This window comes from Penicillium cinerascens (assembly GCF_028974065.1).
Source record: "Penicillium cinerascens strain IBT 15544 chromosome Unknown contig_24_segment0_segment0, whole genome shotgun sequence".
Classification (NCBI taxonomy): domain Eukaryota; kingdom Fungi; phylum Ascomycota; class Eurotiomycetes; order Eurotiales; family Aspergillaceae; genus Penicillium; species Penicillium cinerascens.
Window position 1 is genome coordinate 2624328 of NW_026695290.1, and position 19152 is coordinate 2643479.

General features: G+C 51.4%; 10 protein-coding genes across 10 annotated transcripts; 7 read left to right on the forward strand and 3 right to left on the reverse strand.

Annotated features, from left to right (window-relative positions):
• The first annotated feature begins 98 nt into the window (after positions 1-98).
• Positions 99-1330, forward strand: N7498_004092 (spliceosome-associated CWC15 family protein). The gene is made up of 7 exons (XM_058451154.1): positions 99-128; positions 187-209; positions 269-345; positions 401-770; positions 823-993; positions 1049-1084; positions 1139-1330. The coding sequence occupies exons 1-7, from the start codon at positions 119-121 to the stop codon at positions 1154-1156; spliced, it is 705 nt and encodes a 234-aa protein (XP_058310616.1). The 5' UTR covers positions 99-118; the 3' UTR covers positions 1157-1330.
• A 259-nt stretch (positions 1331-1589) lies between these two features.
• N7498_004093 (RNA polymerase II mediator complex head subunit MED22) lies at positions 1590-2201 on the forward strand (the record flags this gene model as incomplete). The annotated part of the gene is made up of 4 exons (XM_058451155.1): positions 1590-1623; positions 1711-1775; positions 1838-1906; positions 2013-2201. The coding sequence occupies 4 exons, from the start codon at positions 1590-1592 to the stop codon at positions 2199-2201; spliced, it is 357 nt and encodes a 118-aa protein (XP_058310617.1).
• Positions 2202-4304: 2103 nt separating this feature from the next.
• Positions 4305-5165, forward strand: N7498_004094 (dihydrofolate reductase; the record flags this gene model as incomplete). Its single annotated transcript, XM_058451156.1, has 1 exon — positions 4305-5165. The coding sequence occupies one exon, from the start codon at positions 4305-4307 to the stop codon at positions 5163-5165; it is 861 nt and encodes a 286-aa protein (XP_058310618.1).
• Positions 5166-5527: 362 nt separating this feature from the next.
• On the reverse strand, positions 5528-8348 carry N7498_004095 (putative voltage-gated chloride channel (ClcA); the record flags this gene model as incomplete). The annotated part of the gene is made up of 3 exons (XM_058451157.1): positions 5528-5683; positions 5735-6121; positions 6174-8348. The coding sequence occupies 3 exons, from the start codon at positions 8346-8348 to the stop codon at positions 5528-5530; spliced, it is 2718 nt and encodes a 905-aa protein (XP_058310619.1).
• A 734-nt stretch (positions 8349-9082) lies between these two features.
• On the forward strand, positions 9083-9421 carry N7498_004096 (uncharacterized protein; the record flags this gene model as incomplete). The annotated part of the gene is made up of 1 exon (XM_058451158.1): positions 9083-9421. One exon carries the CDS (start codon positions 9083-9085, stop codon positions 9419-9421), a length of 339 nt encoding a protein of 112 aa, XP_058310620.1.
• Positions 9422-10808: 1387 nt separating this feature from the next.
• Positions 10809-11728, forward strand: N7498_004097 (uncharacterized protein; the record flags this gene model as incomplete). Its single annotated transcript, XM_058451159.1, has 2 exons — positions 10809-11285; positions 11351-11728. 2 exons carry the CDS (start codon positions 10809-10811, stop codon positions 11726-11728), a joined length of 855 nt encoding a protein of 284 aa, XP_058310621.1.
• Positions 11729-12154: 426 nt separating this feature from the next.
• N7498_004098 (SGNH/GDSL hydrolase family protein) lies at positions 12155-13143 on the forward strand (the record flags this gene model as incomplete). Its single annotated transcript, XM_058451160.1, has 5 exons — positions 12155-12275; positions 12328-12367; positions 12428-12506; positions 12562-12952; positions 13010-13143. Coding segments are annotated over 5 exons (765 nt in total), but the record flags the coding sequence as incomplete, so codon positions are not given.
• An 828-nt stretch (positions 13144-13971) lies between these two features.
• N7498_004099 (uncharacterized protein) lies at positions 13972-15678 on the forward strand (the record flags this gene model as incomplete). Its single annotated transcript, XM_058451161.1, has 2 exons — positions 13972-14173; positions 14228-15678. 2 exons carry the CDS (start codon positions 13972-13974, stop codon positions 15676-15678), a joined length of 1653 nt encoding a protein of 550 aa, XP_058310623.1.
• Positions 15679-15962: 284 nt separating this feature from the next.
• On the reverse strand, positions 15963-16739 carry N7498_004100 (uncharacterized protein; the record flags this gene model as incomplete). Its single annotated transcript, XM_058451162.1, has 4 exons — positions 15963-16467; positions 16533-16583; positions 16647-16662; positions 16709-16739. 4 exons carry the CDS (start codon positions 16737-16739, stop codon positions 15963-15965), a joined length of 603 nt encoding a protein of 200 aa, XP_058310624.1.
• A 221-nt stretch (positions 16740-16960) lies between these two features.
• Positions 16961-18829, reverse strand: N7498_004101 (bifunctional hydroxyethylthiazole kinase/thiamine-phosphate diphosphorylase; the record flags this gene model as incomplete). The annotated part of the gene is made up of 7 exons (XM_058451163.1): positions 16961-17215; positions 17281-17381; positions 17430-17806; positions 17857-18267; positions 18321-18456; positions 18509-18685; positions 18733-18829. 7 exons carry the CDS (start codon positions 18827-18829, stop codon positions 16961-16963), a joined length of 1554 nt encoding a protein of 517 aa, XP_058310625.1.
• Between the last annotated feature and the right edge of the window lie 323 nt (positions 18830-19152).

Here is a 19152-nt window from a genome sequence, read left to right on the forward strand (position 1 = left end):
TGCTGTGCGCCAATAGAAAGCGCGGGATGGGTTGGCGGTGAGAGGAGACGGGGGCGTGCATCAGAAGCCTCTTCGATCATCGCCAGCGGACTCTTCAACTTTCACTTCACCTCTCAAAATGACTACAGGTATGCTTGTAAAAGTCTTCACGGACCTCCTTTCCAGGCACTAATCTATGCATTATAGCTCATCGTCCCACCTTCGATCCGGTATGGCCACTTCTGACTACGTTCTCGACGCCTCATGAGCGCAAGACTAATTCGAGCAGGCACAAGGGAAAGAAGCCCTCCGTGGTCCGGCTTACCACCAGCGACTTCTCTCAGCATACACACATCTGAAAGTCCGGTACGAGAGCCCTTCATTTGGGAGGATTGTTCGGCGAGTGCTAACAGTCACCCAGACAACCTGGACAGGGTGGTGATGCCGATAACGACGTCCGCGACCTGCGCGCAGAGCTCCTCCAGGCCGAGGCTGCCCACTTCGCGAAGAAGAACGGTGTCCCCGTCGATGGACAAGCTGCCGCCGAGCCGAATGCCCCGAAGCGACAACTTGAATCTGCGCCCGCGGATGGCGATGAAGGCGGCGAGGCAGAAGATCCCGAAGCGAAACGAAGGCGGATTCTAGAAGAGACACGCGATATAGATGCGGACTCTGACGGGTCAGAAGAAGAGAGCAGCGACGAGGAAAGTGACGATGAGGACGAGTCAGCCGAGTTAATGCGCGAGCTGGAGAAGATCAAGAAGGAGCGACAGGCACAGAGAGAGAAAGAGGTATGCACTGTCAATGGGGCAGAAGTCCAGCACAAATGCTAAACCGTTGCAGGAACAAGAGCGGGCCGCGGAGGAGGAAGAACAACGCGTAGTCGATATCGCCCGGGGCAACCCTTTGCTTAACTCGCAAGATTTCAGCATGAAGCGACGATGGGACGACGATGTCGTTTTCAAGAACCAGGCTCGGGGCACCGAGAAGAAGGATGGCAAAGAGTTTGTCAACGTGAGTCCACTTTGAGTCTTGGGCATTATCGACAATGAAGCTAATATTTTCCCAGGACTTGCTGCGCTCTGATTTCCACAAGAGATTCATGGTATGTACAATGGTCTGATGCCATTTTGAAATGTTCTTGCTAACTCGATCTTAGTCGAAATACGTTCGCTAAACGTGTCAATCTGAAACACCCACTATGTCAAATCGAAGCTACACGGTAGCGTGAGCCATCGGCTCAATCAATCGGCTCAAGATACCCATGGCGCAGAAGGCGCTTCCATGTCAATCAGAGGGCACTGCTAAAGAGACCTTAGCAAGACAGCACGATGCGTCTAATAGTTGTTACCGCCTGGCGTTCCCTAAAGACACATTGTTGTAATCATAAATAGCCAATTTACATGCGAGAATTCGATTCAAATAATCTGAGATTGGATAATGTTCCCTTTATTCGTTCCAGAACCTTTTTAGATCTCGAAGTCAATGAGTGCTTTCCCGGATCGCCGTCCCCACACGCATTCACCGCCCCCACACGCATTCACCGCCCACCCGCAGCTTATCGATGCGATATGGCAGACCCCAAGCTTTCAGACTTCAAACCCCTCGAGATGGAGTCCCAACCAACTGCGAAGGCGCTGCATAGTATGTCACACCAGATGATAATCTCGGGAGATTGATCCTAAGACCCTTGTCCTCGAATCGTTCTGCTAACACGAGGCCATTCATCAGATCGCATCAACACCGATATTTCGCAATTGCTACAGCGGTTCGAGAATATCATGGCCACCGCAACGGTAAGCCTTTGACCCGGACCGTGCCCTTTGCTCTGAGCATTTACTGATCTGTTAAACCGCAGGTCGAGAACCCCAGTTACACTGCGACTGCTGTGGAGACGTATCAACTGGACGTGGAGTCGACTGCACTGGTAAGCTTTACTGCAATTCCACCAAACTCCCAGCCACCAAGAGATATCGCCCACCGAGTGATCTTTTCTTGATTGAAACGCGGTCATCTGACATTATGGCTTGCAGATTCGTGCCGCGGAGGACATTCTCGCCTTGACCCGGACAATGAAAGAGACCTGGCTCTTCGGCAAACTCGACACCCTCGGTGAAGATGACCGTGATATCCAGCGCCGCGAGAAGCTGGAGAAGGACGTGCTTGCAGTACAGAATGCCATTGAAGAGGGAGGGCTGTTGAAGGTGTCCCCTGAGAAATAGAGTGTTGAGTCGGTCTATCAGCATTTGCATGGGTCTTGGTACCTCAGCGGCGTTTACGGGAGAGAAGCTCGATATATTCTTGAGTCTGGCGTTGGGAATCTTGTATTAATTGTTCAGGGGAGTAAGAGTAATGTGAAACAGAGTCTAAGTTTCTCTGTTCATGGTATAATCAGAAGCCATCAAGCCCAATGACGTTGAGACATCTATACAGTGACACAGCAAAAGTATTAACACCCCCTAGACCCACCCCCCCCTTATTACCTAATATTCTGCCGGCCTAAAACTCCATGAATTTCTATCTAGTAGGGCGTATACCAGCCCTGGCTCTCAATAATAGCTTCCACCCGGTGCGGCATCGTCTCAGATAGATGCGTTAGGTGCTGTATTTCTAGTTCTTCCCATGCTATCTGTGCTGTCTCCACTAGAATAGCGTAGGACGCGCTATTATTACGCATATCAATAAGATCCGGCCGTAACTCATAGATTTTAGCCTTCAAGAGCGCCCATAGGTTCTCAATAGGGTTTAAATCAGGCGAATGAGGCGGCCATTCCATTACCTCAATTCCTAGCTCGCGTAGAGTATCGCGGACAACGTGTGCAGTATGTGTAGGCGCATTATCATGCTGAAAGATACCACCCTCATGATTCATTAATGTAGGCAGCATTCGGAGATATAAATCTCGAATAATAAAGCGATCAACGCCTCCGCGAGGTGCTTCAGGGTTTCCCAATAGAGGGATAAGGCCAGTGCGTCGTGTGCTGCCAGAAAAAGCCCCCCAAAACATCTGCTTAACTTGGTTTCCTTTTATAGGAAGACCTTGACATTGTCTCTCCTTAGGCTGATCTCGAGGGCGAATAAAAGTCCATTCACGACGAACACTAATACCGCGCTCAATTGTACATTCGTCAGACCAATAGACACGAGCCCAATCTTCAGCAATAAAGTGTCGATAGCGATGCGCCCATTGAAGCCGTTTTAGCGCATTTTGTTCGGTCAAATAGGGCCGCCAGCTACAGCGCCACTTTCGCATATTCTCGGCGTTTAAAAGGCGTCGGATCGAGTCATATTTAACCAAAAATTTAGGTCAGTAAGCATTTAAAACTAAAGGAATATAGCTAACCTTATTCGACACATTTGCAAGCAAATCAACGCGGGTAATCTTAGGATTTTCCTCAATAGCGTTTAACAAACGCTCACGATCAGCTTCATCAAGCTTCCGTGGGCGTCCAGAGCGTGGTTTAGAGACACCATCGAGTCGTTCGCGGTCCTTTTTAATAGTATAGCGTATACTAGAAAGAGAGACCCAAGGATAGCGCTTTTGAATACGTTTATAGCCCCATCCCGCAGCTTGGGACAGCTCACATATACGCTCACGTAGCGCAGGTGTCAATTCAGACCGCGGTGCCATAATAGATAGCAAAATAAGGAGATTCAGGAGGTATAAACAGAATAACGCGCAAAAACGCGAGATTATTGAGCTACTACTAGCGTGTTCCTAGGTAGGCGGTGAGAGGGCGGTGTAGGCGTGGGTCCAGGGGGGTGTTAATACTTTTGCTGCGTCACTGTATGACCCCGGGCCATGAAATCATTTTCTATACCAGGTCCGCCCCAACCACAGCTCATCGATAGGGCACATTGAGCCCGATTTTTGACCATCTTGGCTGATAGAGGAGCTTTTCACCAAGAAAAGAACGATAATTGGAGAAAGGGTCCTGGGAATCCCACAGAGATGGTGAGGGCGGTGCCTATTATTATGACTAGCCTGTACGAGACCCACGGTTAGAGCCGCATCCTAGATTTAGTCTAGACCTCTTGAATAGTTTGTGTTTGAGAACTAATCTAACATTGATAGCTCTCTCAATTGTTTGGATCACTTTTATGCAGAGAAAAAAGATCTCTATCGTTGCAGTGCTGCAATGAAGTAAGTAGATTAGACATCGTATAGAAAGGCCTTCCGGGCCGGCGATAAACTATCACAAATCACACGCGATAAAACACGTCTACACGTCCCAGCTTCCACAACCCACCACCCCTCTACTCTTCTCCTCTTTCAATAGCCCAATTTAAACTCCCATTGAAAAAAAAACGCGAAATCAACAGAAATGCCGCCCCCGGCCAACCATTCCCTCCCGCACTCCCTCCCCCTCACCCTAATCGTCGCAACGACCCCAATCCGCGTCGCGTCCTCCACACCCCTCAAACTGCAAGACCCAAATGACACACCAACAACGCGCCTGGGAATCGGCCTCAAGGGAACCCTCCCCTGGCCTCGCATCAAAGCCGACATGAGCTTCTTCGCGCGCGTGACATCCCGCCCCCCAACACCAGGCACCACGAACGCGATCATAATGGGCCGCAAGACGTACGACTCCGTCCCGAAGCATCTACGCCCGCTAGCGAAGCGGATAAGCGTTGTGATTACGCGCGACCAGACGGGCGCTGTGAAGGAGGGCGTTCTGCAGGAACTCCAGGCGCGGAAGGCGAAGATGGCTGCGACTGCTAAGGCGAAGGCTGAGACGGATGTGGAGAAGAGTCTTGATGCGCCCGCGGATGTGGTGCCGGAGCCGATTACGGATGCCATTGTTACGCCGAGTCTGGATGCGGCGATTGGTGAGCTTGATTCTGTGTATGGGAAGGAAGGGAAGCTTGGGAAGATTTGGCTTATTGGTGGGGCTGAGATCTACGGCGCTGCGTTGCGGATGGATGCGAAGGAGGGCTCGGAGGCGCTGCAGAGGAGGCCGGTTAGGGTTGTTATGACGAATGTGCTGCGGAAGGGTGCTGAGGGTGAGGCGTCGTTTGAATGTGATACGTTTTTCCCGTTGGATGGGATGACGGCCCAGAATGGGTGGCGGAGTGCTAGTCCAGAGGAGGTTTCGGAGTGGGTTGGGGAAGAGGTTTCAGGGGAGTGGAAGAAGGAGGGGGATGTTGAGGTTCAGATGGTTGGGTATGAGCGGTTACATTGAGGTTGTAGAACCCATTATGTATAGATAAAAATGCATCCCGATGTCGGCTTCAATGATTCAGTCTGAGCTAGGAGAGATATGACGTTTACTTGGAGTTGTTGGGTATAGAATGTCTGTAGTTGTATTTGCTGTACAATTAAACAGCCTGGAAAATGAAGTGTACATCAAAAGGCTCTATATAAGATGCCATCCCGTTTGCAGCTGTGCAAAGCCGAGGGGAAATGCAAATGAGATCATATGCAATGCAATACGAATAGTCCATGGACGAATGAATGTCGAGAAAACCCAAACCGTTGAATACTCCAGTCGATGCGGTTAAGAACTCAGGTATGCAAAGTGCGCAGTGTCTCTTTCGAGTCCGCCTATTCGTTCTCTTTCATGAACTTTACAAAGGCCTTCTTATGCACAAGGCCAGTGTAATGTCCATTCGAGACGACACAAATGTAGCGCAAGCCCAGCTTTGCGAAGCACTGGTAGACGAGGTCCATCGGCGAATGGACATCCAGAGCCATTGGAGCCTAGTCGTGGGTTAGTGGTGGAGCCACAAAGCCAGAAAACGGTTGACTTACTGGGTCAATAAAACGAGTGAAGTCCTCCTGGATGGCATCGTCGTTATCGCTGTCGTAAACCGCAATGGATGAGTCCATTGCCATTAGACACAACGTATTATCTTCGTCCTCGCCAAGCTCATCCAGCCCGAACTCCAGGTCCGGTGCCGGGATCAGGCCCTTCAGGATACCGTCGCGCAGAATCGGAAGGCCGCTGTCAAGTTCTCCGGCCATCAAGAGAGTTTCAAGTTTGGCACGAAGCTCCGTGGCAGGCACGAAGGGCGAATGTGAGATATCGATGATGCGATCCTTGCGGGCCGGGCGAACGATGTCGCCAAGCTCTGCGTCGGAGAGCGGTTGTAGTTTGTTGTCCAGGAAGGGATACGAGTTCATGTCCGTCAAGAAGTCCTGGGAATGGTTAGCATTTGCTAAGCATAGTGGGAGATAAGCATGAGCTTACATAGATACTGCGAGGCTCAATGGCATCTGCAGTCCATTTGGCACAGAGAACCGCCAGTGAGAAGGGCAGTACGTGATCGAGACTCCCCGTTAACTCAAAGAGAATAACGGCGAGGGTCACCGACAACCGAGTGACACCGCACATAGTGGCACCAGCAGCAACCATCGCATAGATACCCGGGGTTATACAAGACTCCATACCCGCAATGTTGGGGCACGAGTCAAATAGGAAGAAGGTCGGATACCTGATCGTCCAGTATTGCACCGTGTGCCCGACAATCCGTCCCATCAGACCGCCGACAACCATGGACGGCACGTAGATACCGGCTGGCACCTTGATGCCGAATGTCACAACAGTCAAGAGACTTTTGATGACGAAGGCAACAAGGAGTAATCGGATGACATCCAGAATACCATCTTCTTGAGGGCATAATCCCGTGCTTTCGAACGAGACTCGCTCGCAAGGACTTGCAAGCTCTAACAAGAGTTCTGTGACAGGCAACTTTGTGTACCGGTTCCAGAAGCTGACGATACCGGTCAGGAATGCGACGAGGAATACCTCCAGCATCGGCCAGCGCTTAATGATTGGAATACGGCGGAATGAACGAGCCCACCAGCTGGATGCTTTGATGAACAGGGCGCCCAGTGCGCCACCGAGCACACCGAGAAAGATGAACAAGAAGATCTCAAAAATCGCCCAGTCGGTTAGATAACGAACAGAGAAGAGGACGATCTTTCCGGTTCCGTACGGATTGAGGAATTTCAGGGACAGCGCAGCCGCGATGCAGCAGAAGAACGTCCGAAACAGGGTCTTTGGAGGGAAATAGTAGCTGACTTCTTCCAAACTGAACAGAACACCGCCGATGGGGGCACCGAAGGCAACGGCAACACCGCTGGCAGCACTGGCACTCAAGACCTCTCGTCGCTTGCCGTCGTTCTGATTATATTTGGCAAAAAGTCTGCAGCAAATATTGCCGACGCAGGTGGCGATGTGCACATACGGGCCTTCTTTGCCCAGACTAAGGCCAGAAGAAACGCTGAAAATGAGAGCGATCGTCTTGACAACCAGGGTCTTCACACCCAAATATCCGTGAAGTACGAACCCGCTGTTGATGACCTTCACTTCTGCCACACCACTGCCGGCGGCGGAATAATAAACCATGGCTGGGCGTGAGGGAGCGTTGGGAAACGTACCATGGGGACTCGTCATAGACGAAGGAGACCCAAACCCAGGAGTGTCAGTGTTTTGTTTGGCGCCGCGGTTGTCTGCACCAAGGTTCTCGTCAAGTGTAGTTAAGGAGATGGATGATGGGACAACAGTCTTGGTAAGGAGAGTCAAGGCACAAGAGATCATGGCTAGAGCAACCACCCACAGGATGAACATGGCGTAATTGACCCATTGATGGTCCACACCGGAAGGCCAGAAGATTTGCGCCCAAGAAAGGAACTCGGGACAACTGTGCAGCCCGTCGCAACATTTCTCCCGCCCCGCAAAGTAATTTGTCGAGCAGAAGCCGAGTTTCATATCGAATATCGCATCCTCCGTAACGTCGACAAAGTAGGCGATTGCGGCCGTGATGCATCCAATGAGAGCCACCAGAACCCACCCCTGCGCGCCGTCGAACCATGCGAGCATTCGACCGCGGAAGTCCTTGCGACGCCGAAGCTTGCGGAGACGTTCGCCATCGGCAATGCTATCGTGGACCCAGTCTGTCGAGGTGAACTGGTCGTACCACATCCGCTCGTCCAGGAACGACGAGGCGGTCAAACCGTCCTTCGCAGATGGCGGTAAGCTAGCGGGTCTGCTCTCATCTCCACTACTCCCTCGTCGACTGAATTGTCGAGCCTGTGAGTTTCGTCGGCTGTGATTGCGAGTCCTGCGCAAACTTCCGGCGGTCAAGAGATAGCGGAGCGAGTCCGGGCCTGAGATACCCGACGTGCTGGTATAGGAGCGCCGCGGGGCTCTGCGCTGGCTCTCTGGGCCTAATAGACTGGTTGTTTCGCCGATTTCTAAGTGTGATTCGAGTGACTGGTATCCCGTATGCGGTTCGGAGAGGTAGCTCTGAGATCGACGGTACGCTGTTGGGGATGGTGGAGCTGTGCGAGCACCGGAGTTGCCGCCCTCGTCCGGCTCATTGTGCGAAGCAGAGATGAACGGGGGAACGGAGCGAGGCATGGCGCTGTGAATGAAGCGTCTACGCTTCGGAGGAGGGAATGTCGGGCCTGCTGCAGTTTGTCAGTTCTGTCGAAGGGACCGGCCCACAATGACGCAGGGCAAAGAGACCTGGTCATGTCCAGAGGGTATAACAGCCACGGTAGAAAGGACGAGAGGGTAGTCTTACCGACGAGACATCTCAGAACTAAAAAGAAAAGTTAAGGCAGAAAGGTGGAAAGAGGGAGGCGGATGATCTACTAGACGAGTCAGGTGAAAGAGCCCCGGTTCCCGTGTAATCAGCGGATCCACTTGATCGATTCGTTCACGCTGCAGCGGTTTCATCCATTTCCACTTCCCCTTCGCATTCCAGTGCGGAGGGGAAGTCTATCTTTTGCCTCTTTACACCCCGCGCTTCCCGCTGATCTTCTCCGTGACTCGTCGCTCATGCGTCCATGCCAGACGGAAGGGATATCCGCCCTCCAACGTTGTGGCCTAATCACCTCATTCGCCGGTATGCACCTGGGGCAGTCAGCCACGCCGAGCACGAAGCGGTCCGGTCGCTCAGATGAGTCGGTCTCAGGATGCGTACGGAGGTCCATCCCAAAAGTCTTTGCATATTTGCTTTTTTCAATATTTTTGTTTATTACTAACTAGTGCTGTTTTGGGCTATACACATCTCCTTTCATCCTTACCCCCCCTTTTCCTACCTTTTCCTACCAAACCTACCTACCAAGCCTACCTACTAAACCTACACGATGGTTAAGTACGATATCGCTATGCGTACTCTTGTTATTACAATGAAAGCGCTTAGTATAGTGCCTCTCACTATCTCTGCTATGACCGATATGCCTACCCGAACAATCAATACTATTTGGGATCGTGCTATTGAGCGAGGATTTGACCCTCTGTGGCGGCCTTTAGTAATTACTGATGCCTATATCGCTGGTACCTCTCGTTCTGGTCGCCCGAAGAAGCAAACGCCTAAGCTAGAAGCTACAGTTCTTGCTAAGGTTCGACGTGATCGCTATGGGCGTGAGAAAACCTGCGCTGATATTGCTGGCGAGCTATCCAATATCTCGGCTATGACTGTATAGCGTGTCCTACGAAATGCTGGTCTAAAAATGACTAAACCAACGCGAAAACCTAGTTTGATAGCTCGAATGCGAGCTGAGCGATTAGCTTAGTGTCTTGAGCATCGACACTGGACGATAGAAGACTGGAAACATGTAATCTGGACTGATGAAACCTCTACGATCCTATTACATCGTCGTGGAAGCTATCGCTTATAGCGTATAATAGATGAGGCTTTTGTTCGAAGCTATATTCGTGAGCGCTGGAAAGGAAGCTCCGAATTTATGTTTTGGGGTAGTTTTTCTTATGATAAGAAAGGCCCCTATCATTGCTGGACCCCTGAAACTGCTGCTGAACGCTGAGTTTCCGAGGCTTTAATTGAGGCTTGGAATGCTGAAATAGAGCCTGCGCTTCGTCGAATCTAGGAGCTAGAGACTCGGCTTCGACGTGTTTACTTACGACGTCAAACGCCTAGTAAACGACTTATTTAGCGCTTTAATTCAACGACGGGGAAGCTACACCGAAGCAAAGCTAAAGGTGGGATTGATTGGTATCGCTATAATACTATAATCCTTGTTCCGAAGCTTTTACCTTGTGCCTAAGCCTACATGATTAATAGGCCTAGAACATTAGTTCAGGAAGATAAAGCCCCTACGTATGCGCATCAGTTCCAGCAGCGCGTGTTTAATATATCTGGCGTACAGCGACTGCTATAGCTAGGTAATTCGCCTAATTTAAATGCTATTGAGCCTGCGTGGCCCAGAAAACCCATGTTACCGGTGCTTGGGATCGGACTAGGTAGGAGTAGTCGATAGCCAGTTGTGATTTCCTTTTTGTTATTAGCACTAGTTCGCGTACTGGTTGCTCTACCCTAACCCGACACCGCCAAGGCCAACAAGCGCAATCCTTGACCCTAGGACCAAGCTTTTATCGCGAATCTGGTCTATTAGATTGTCGCGATTGACAAAGTCTGGATCGCGTGGGAATAGGATAGTTGTCAAAGGGCTCGGCGGAGTTTCCGGTCGCTCTAGGGCGGGAAGTAGTGGTTAGTCGATCCTGACCTTGTGGAGGCAGATGGAAGTTTGCTGTGCCATAATTGATTCCCACCTAGACTCCATAGTTGGCACTGCGATATCTTATTTCATTACCGTAAATACAGTGAAAGTCGGAACAGATTCCCCGAAGGACACTCGCGTTGTTTGTCGGCACGTATCTGAAGCCACCCTTATCCATATTTCGCTTAGCGGTAAATAATCATTTCTCAAATCTACTTGTCTTTTATTTAACTTATAGAACGACTTGATGACGTGAGATGCTGGTTATTACCGGAAATGCAGATACATCCTCGGTCTTCGCCCCGCTTTTGCCATCGTTTGCTATTTTGTGGCATCGAGATCCCAACCAGAAACAATGCCAAGTCATACTGAGGAATGTCTCAAATATGGACCTGCAACCAAAAAATGTCTAGATACTCCAGAAATCTTGGACATGATTCTGGCTCGGGTGGATATACGCACGCTTCTCACGTCTGCTCAGCGCGTCTCCCGTAGCTGGTCAGACATGATCAGCAACTCGCCGTCCATCCAAAAGACCCTTTTCTTCACTCCGATTAGGAACTCCGAATGGGGAATGAATAGAAAATTTTTCAACCCGCTGTTGATTGAGGTTTTCACATCATTCTTTCCTGCCAGAGACGGACGGCCGGGCAGCTGGCAACCCTTGTGTAACTTGCCTATGATTGAAGACGCCTCATTGATGGCTCGACTCGTACGAAAGGACGCAAGCTGGCGTAAGATGCTAGTCCGACAGCCTCCAATCTTCGAGATTGGAATTTTCAAGATATCCAGCTCAAGGGCAGGCGATGGTGCCAGAAGCTCTAGTATCCCGGTCAGTTTCCAACTACCACCATGATCTGATTTCAAAGTCTTGAGAGACTAACATGTGGGATATAGGCAGATTTAAAGATGCAAGAATCCGGACACGATGGAATACGGATGGAAAGGCTCTTCGAGGTTTTTCTCTTGACTCACTGGTCCACCCAGAAGGTTTATTGGGCCACGGAAAAATCGACCGGGTTTCACCACAGCTCCCAGGATATCACCGATGAGTTCTACCGGAATCTGAACGAGTTCGGCTTGGTTCTGTGTGAAAGCAAGGTCGAACAATGCACCGTAGGCTGGCGTTCTCCAAGTCCTGTGCAAATAATCAGGGAGATAATAATCGATGAGTATAGAGAATGCGTTTTGGATGTTGATATCAGGAGCAAGGATATTAAAGAATCGGAGTTAAACGGGGGTGAGCCGGTATTTTGCTACCGCACAGGTAGATAGACAACCCCGCATATCCTAGGAACCTCCTGTCAAATAAAAAACAATTACTTGTCCGGAAGTGTTGCCTGGTTCGAGGGAACACGAGATTGGACCAGCGCTTCGAGGATAGTTTAGTTGAGAATGTAAACCATCACTAGGGATTCCAGTTTATTCGAACCGTATACAAATGTGTGCAGCGTTGAACGCATCCCAAGGTCCAAGCCGACCACGCGACAATTGGTGGATAAACACGGGGCGATAAGCTCGTGCAACCGCAGCTACGATCGAGATCCACTTCCCTTTTGTCCACGGAGTCCACTCCACCACGTTCCTCTTGAAATACCTGGGGATATCCACAATATTGGAAGAACAGACATTCCATAGATCACGAAAATCGCGCTTGGGATTCATCTTCAAGCGCTGGCCATGATGACTGACATCACAGCTCACCACGAAAGCGAGGATGCGTGCAAGCCATACGACCAGTTCATTCTCTTCGGGGACTCCATCACCCAGATGTCCTGCAATCAAGCCCTTGGTTTTGCCTTTGCCGCGGAGCTGCAAGAAGGTGAGATCATAGCCCACGTCCACCTCAGTCCTCGTGCTAATCCTGTATTCAGCCTACAGTCGCAAGCTGGATGTAATCAACCGAGGCTTCTCGTAAGTGATATTGGCGAGATCCTTTGATGTCCGGACTGTTTCTAATGTAATGGGATACAGAGGCTATACCACTGCGCACGCCGTCAAAGTCTTCCCAAAGTTCTTCCCGTCTCCCCAAATCGCCAATGTGCGATTCATGGTAAGCTGTCCTTGCAACTTCATTGCCCAATTTCAGAGTACTAAAGTGGCAACAGACCATCTTTTTCGGTGCCAATGATGCATGTGTTCCAAGTCATGTTCAGCACGTTCCTCTGGAGCAGTACAAGGAGAACCTGAGAAGCATCATCCAGCACCCCGCCACACGCGCTCAGAATCCATACATCATTATCATCACTCCGCCACCGATCAATGAGTACCAGCTCGAGGGATTCGATAATGAGAAAAACACACCGCATCCCAGTCGGACAGCGGCTTTTTCCAAAATGTACTCGGAGGCAGCCCGTGAGGTTGGGGCATCGCTCAAGGTCCCAGTGGCGGATATCTGGACCGCATTTATGGCAAGGGCTGGTTGGCAAGAGGGCCAACCTCTAGTCGGATCGCGGGACTTACCTAATAATGAGGAGTTTTGCAGCTTTTTTACCGATGGTATGTGTGGCATGCTCAACCCGGTCAATGCCCTTCATACTAACCCCCTGTTTACAGGATTGCATCTGGCCCCAGCTGGATACCGAATTGTCTATGATGAGGTATTGGAGGTCATTCGAACCAGTTGGCCTGAGCAGGACCCTGAGAAACTCCCGATGGTTTTCCCTGCGTGGATTGATGCTCCAAAATAAGTTTTGTATAGATTGCGTTGGGAAACGTGTAAAGTTCCCGCGCTTCGGGCAAGTGAATTAGCGATCGGTTAGACAAGGCCAATTCAGGACATCCGTTTCCAGTGAGTAGACGACCGTAAAGAATCAATCCTTCTACTATAAGGAGAATGTGATCCTCAATCGTTAATAGTTGGTGTCGGGGAGCCATATTGGTGGAGCACGGGCGGTCTAGATCAACTTCTCCCCTCCTGCATGACGCCCTCCTCTCCACCCCCAATCTTTGATGCCGGTGCAGCGACACTGCTCGCGTTCACATCAACTCCAGAAATTATCGTCGCGAGATTTTCTCCACCTTTCCTATTGCCAAACCTCACTTGCTTAAATCCCTCACCTGGGCACTTTTCGAACCACCGCTGCCTGCCCTCCCTTCAACTCGGTCCACATACAAAGAGGCAGCACCCAGCTCCCTCCACGTCGAAGACAACATCACGCTTCCCCGTTAGCTTCGAATCGCGAGCAAGCCTACTTATCCCTGCCTCACTTCGGTAACCGATACGCATACCCAATTCACTCCGTTTTGCCCGCTTCACGTTCCCATATGCCCATACTTTGACTTGAACCACAAGACCGTGCAATTCACAGCCTGGTGGACGGCCCCGGGGGCCGTCGCACAGATTGAAGGAGGGAGGAATAAGTCGGTGGATGAGGAGAGTTGAGACGCCGGGTGGTGATCATACCTGGAACTTTCGTCCTAAGTGCTGAATGACCAGGTCAACGTATCGAGTGGAATGCACGGCACGTTACCTCGTGGAACCTTGATTATCTCGTTGTCTTTTACTCTCGGTGGTGATGGATGCACAGTATCCCTTTGCCTCGCGCGACGATATCTGGCGTGTCCTCGATGAGCTCAAGGAGCTCCAGGTCGCCCAGTACGAGCAGGGCGAGAGGCTCGCACGACTGGAACGTCGTCGTGACGATGATGCCAGGTTGAGAAGTCTCTGGGGTCCTTCGTCGCCTTTCCCGACTTTGGTGGCGAGCTCTATTCCTGCCGGTAAGTATTTTGACTCTCCGTCTCTATCGCTCTTGACTGAACATTTTGTTGCAGAAACCACCTTCAATTCTCCCCCTGACCCTTTCAAGGGCTTTGACGAAGGACACCATCACGGTATGGCTGCCTCCACAGTTGGCCTCGACGGAGAGGAGGAGCCCCGACGTGGAACCTCACGAGCGAACAGCGTACGATTTGACGAGAGCGCGAATCATGGATACTACGGACAGGCGAATCGTTCAAGCACGGACCTACCTGTGAGAACTGGCAGTGGGATGGGAAGCCACCCGCTGACCGAGAGGTCCTTGTCCCACCGATCTGACGGTAGGATGAGCTCCTCCGGATTCTCGCATCAGTCGGCCCGGACCAATAGTCTAGGTCTGGAAAGCAGAGGTCTGTCAGGCTCTTCGCTAGAAGTGTCTCCTATCACTCCGCCCCCTGGATTGTTCTTGATAGGGCCCGTACCGTCTATCATTCGCTGCTGGCTGACGGAAACCTTCTCGAACGAAGCGCTTCTGTACGCGGCTGTTTGTTCAGGCTCTTACGTGTCATCGCTGGGCACAACAACAATCACCAAGCTTGGACTTGAAGAGTCTATCATGCACAATGAAGAGCGGCCTTACATCAAGCTTCCTCTGTATCTTACCGAAGCTAGAGTTCAAACGCCATCATCACGTCCGGCCAGCCCCCAACCCCAGCTTCCATCGTTGAAGGTCAAATTTCTGGTACGCGAAACAGGACCCGAAGACGATTCAATCCAGATTATCATTGGAAGTGATGTGCTCCGCTCTTGCAATGCCGAAATCTCCTTTGTCCAGGACAGGATGACAATAGTAGACGATGAGGGAAGCCGGGTTTCCATTCCGCTGGTGCGCCCCGAGAAGGACTCAGTATTTAAACACTTGTGTACGGGCCCCGATACCACGGCCCGGGATTTCCGGCCCTCGCGCATGAATGGAAAGCCTACCGTGGGATTTATTGGCGAACACGCTCCAGCTGCGCAATCAACCTCGGCGCCTGCGTCGACTCTTGTATCCATGGGCGAGTCTGATGAAGCCCACAAGCTTCATCTGCAAGAGTCGGGCGAGTCACCCACCTGTTCATCTACTTTCTCTACTTCGGCTACAGCTACCGATTCAGCGCATGCCTCAGCTGCCAAATCAGAAGGAGCTGGTGTGTGGGGGCCTTGGCGCCGTGAGTCCAAGCCGGACAATGCCGCCGCCAACAAAGCGTCCACCGCACGAGCTCGCACAATGAAAGTGCTTCGACCCGCCAAGTCCAGCAGCCGTGTGGCCTCTGCTTCGACTCCTTCTAGCGCTACATCCGAACACGTTGAGTTCCAGAACAGTCAGTCAGAGAATACCGCGCCTGCGCAACCTGTAGGTCGCAGGTTTTCCGATGAGAATCGATCCGGCAAAGCACCGGCATCTAACCCCATTGGAGGCGCATCTGCATTTGGATGGCTCAACTCGAGCTCGTCTGGCAACAACCTCACTCGTCAGTCCTAGATGAAACAAACTAGGACTGGACGTTCTCTGTGATGACCAGACATCTGGTTTCGGCACTACGGATCATCCAGCACGAGCGATGTGGTTTCAGGGATAAGAAGGAGCCGGCACCTTGAAGCTCCCTCGACGTTGAACTCTTTGAGTTTGTAGTGCCTCAAAATGGACTTAATGACACGACAGGAAATCAAATGATCACTAAACTACACATCCAACCGTAATCCAAAGTATCATTCTATATCACATTCCCTATATACCTTCATCCACCTTTCCCAACCCATAAAACACTAAATCTTTGAGAAAGCCCCAAGCGCACCCTTAGTATCCTCTTTCGTCTCCTTGACCAACCCACTAACAGCACGGAACTGCTCATGATTCGCATCCCGAAGAATCTCAAAAAGCACACTCTCACTACTCGTCACGATCGCCCCCGCATCCCGCAGCCTAGACAGCGCAATCCCCCTCTCCTCAGGATTCATACTACTAACACCATCAGCAAGGATATAGACCCTATGCCCACGAGCCAGAAGATCAAGCGTCGTCTGCGTAACGCAGATATGGGTCTCAATGCCCACGATGATAACGTCGAGATCGGAGGGGAGTTTGGCCTCGATCTCGGGGGTGATCATTGAGAAGAGCGTTTTGTCGATGTCGGCGCGGATGTGGGGGCCGACCAGATGAGGTTGCAGCTCAGAGACGGTGTTGCCAAGTTTGGCGCGGTTTTGGGTCGTTATGTAGACTGGCATTTGGAGGTTGGATGCTGCGCGGAGCATTTTGGAGGTTGTTGAAATACTGGTGGTTTGTTAGGTTACTGTTACTCGTGGGGTGTTGTTTCGGGTATTTGTGCGAGGGCGTACAGCTTGGGGAATTCATAGATGCCACGGAACTTCTCTTGGATGTCGCATATGCTGTTTAGGATTTGTTAGTTGCTGGGCTGGGTGACTCTTTTGGGTTGGGATATTGCGACGCACAACAATGCGGGGTTCCCTATTTCTTGTTTAGCTTGGTTCAGTGAATTGGATGGGATACTTACGGATTCGACTCGCACGGGAGAGGGCAGCCATGATGTAGATTGTATTCCTGCTAGTAGATGGAGGGACAGGTAGAGAGGTGTGAAGAAGTGAAGAAGTGAAGAACAGAGCGGCGGGGAACTTTCGGAGATGCGGGGAAGCGGCCGAGGGGAAACCGCGGGAGCCATTACTACTACGCGCGATCGATCTAGACACCTGGAACATATCGTGAAATGTCACTTTTGGCTTTCATTTCCATAATGCAAGCTTTTAATCTAAAGTTTGACTTCATGCACCTTTGCCCGACCAACAAACCAGCTGTCATCGCCTTTAGCCGCGGCTGTCCGGATGGCGTATAGTTCGTCGAGGAAGGCGGGAACGAAACTGCCGGGCCCGCGGACGTACTCCTTAGATGCAGCATTCTCGGCCGCGATCTCGTACATCAGAAGGCCCGACAGAACGGCAAGCAGCTTGTCGGAACGGTGAGCAGATAGGAAACAGCCTGAAATGGTACCGATGGCGCAGCCGGTCTAATGTTATGCGGAGTTAGTTATCGGTTGCCCAGTGCGGCTGTGATATCTTTTGAAATACGTACTCCCGTCACTTGTCCCAGATAGTGGTGCCCGTTCTCGACGGCAATTACGCGCTCGCCGTCGCTGAGATAGTCAACAGCGCCGGTCATCAGCACAACATTGCCTGCAACCAATTAGTAAAAGAAGCCATGGAGAAGAGGAACAGACTTACGCTCTCTCCGCGCCAGATCGCGAGCCAGACGAGCCTTTTGTGGGCCATCGAGCGTACTCGGCCCGCTATCGACACCGCGCTGTTGCACGGCGCTGCTACCCCAGACCTGCCGAATCTCACCCTCGTTACCCTTAACAAGATCGAAGTAGCCTCCAGCCATAAGGGTGGAGACCGCGTTACGGCGGATCTCAGTTGCAGCTGCGCCGACTGGGTCGTAGACAACCGGTGCACCACGCTGGTTATAAGCCTTGAGGGCTTTCAGGTAGTTGGATACACTCTCGCCGTTCAAAGTGCCCATGTTGATGAGAAGAGATCCATCCAACTTGGCCAGGTCTGTAGCCTCGTCGCCGTGGGGAGCCATGATAGGTGATGCGCCGCTGTGTTGGTGGTCAGCAAAACGAATGGTATACATCAATGAAGTACGCACATCGAGAGAGCCACATTCGCGACAAAGTTGACTACCACAAAATTAATCATGTTGTGGACCAACGGGCGCACCTCGACCATCTTGCGAACAATCTGAGGTACCTCTTGGATCAATGCCTCGGCCTCGTTGGCCCGCGGAGGTCTCGGCGTCAGCGCAAATGAGGGAAGAGACTTGATCAGTCTGGCCAATTCCTCGGTGGATGCCTTAGGGTCGTCTGCTGCCATGATAGCGCTGATAATGGCTACCCCGTCCAGTTTCTTCTTCGGGGACTGGGACTGATACATGACTCGCTGCACGTTGGAGTGGTTGATACCGCCAATGGAGACGGTGCCCACGTTGGTAGCATCGCTGATGGCATTCAAGATCGCCTGGGTTCCTACCGTCCCGATAATGGACTTGGTGTTGGTCTTTCTGGGAGGGTGTTAGTCTGCTGCCGTCGTGCGGCGACAATCCGCCGGACTTACGTCGGAGTGGCAAACATCGCCCCAATCCCAAGGTAGTCGGCCCCGTCGGCAATGGCCTTCTGGGCCTGCTCGATGGAGGACGCGCTAATGCCGATAATGGCATTCTTGGGTAAAAGCCTCTTAGCTTCCTCGAATTCTGGAACAATGGTCAGGCCCTTCTTGGAAACAGTAAGGACGAGAAGACAAACTCATATCATCTTGACCCAGGTGAACGCCCTCAACGCCAACGGCAACGGCGACATCCACTCGGTCGTTGATCAACAGGGGAACTCCGTAGGCCTGGCAAAGTTTATGCAACTTCCTGGCCGTCTCGACCAAGACCCCGGTATCGCTGGTTTTGTCCCGGTATTGCACGACCGTGACACCTAGCGCCGCATTAGTGACTTCTTCTCCGAGGTTGCATTACACGTACCTCCTTTGAGAGCCTCCTCTACAACCGTGCACAGGTCTCGACCCTTAAGAATGGCGGGGGTCGAGTCCGTGACCAGATAAAGGGAAAGGTCCACCATGGCTGTTTGTTAGACACCCAGTCAATGCCCGATGTCAAGGAAAGACGCTTATATTTTAGCGCGGGGTTACACTGAAGAGAGTATGTAACACGCACAGTGAGATTACGAGGCACGTCTGGCTATCACGAACCAGGGCGATCCCGGTCGCCGTTGGGGTTTTAGTGGGGCCGAGGAGAATTGACCTCATGCAGCGCAAGACGCATTTTGATTTTTTCTTTACTGAACAAAGTACTAGACTGAGGACCATACGACTAGGGTGAACCTAAGACCGAAAAAGAGGGAAACTAATCAGGTTATTCTTAGAGACACGAGGAGAAGTGTTT

What these genes read in the sequence shown, in the direction of transcription:
- N7498_004092 (XM_058451154.1), top strand. An exon ending in ATCGTCCCACCTTCGATCCG is followed by an intron (nt 210 to 268) that starts GTATGGCCACTT and finishes TAATTCGAGCAG; the next exon opens with GCACAAGGGAAAGAAGCCCT. An exon ending in TACACACATCTGAAAGTCCG is followed by an intron (nt 346 to 400) that starts GTACGAGAGCCC and finishes ACAGTCACCCAG; the next exon opens with ACAACCTGGACAGGGTGGTG.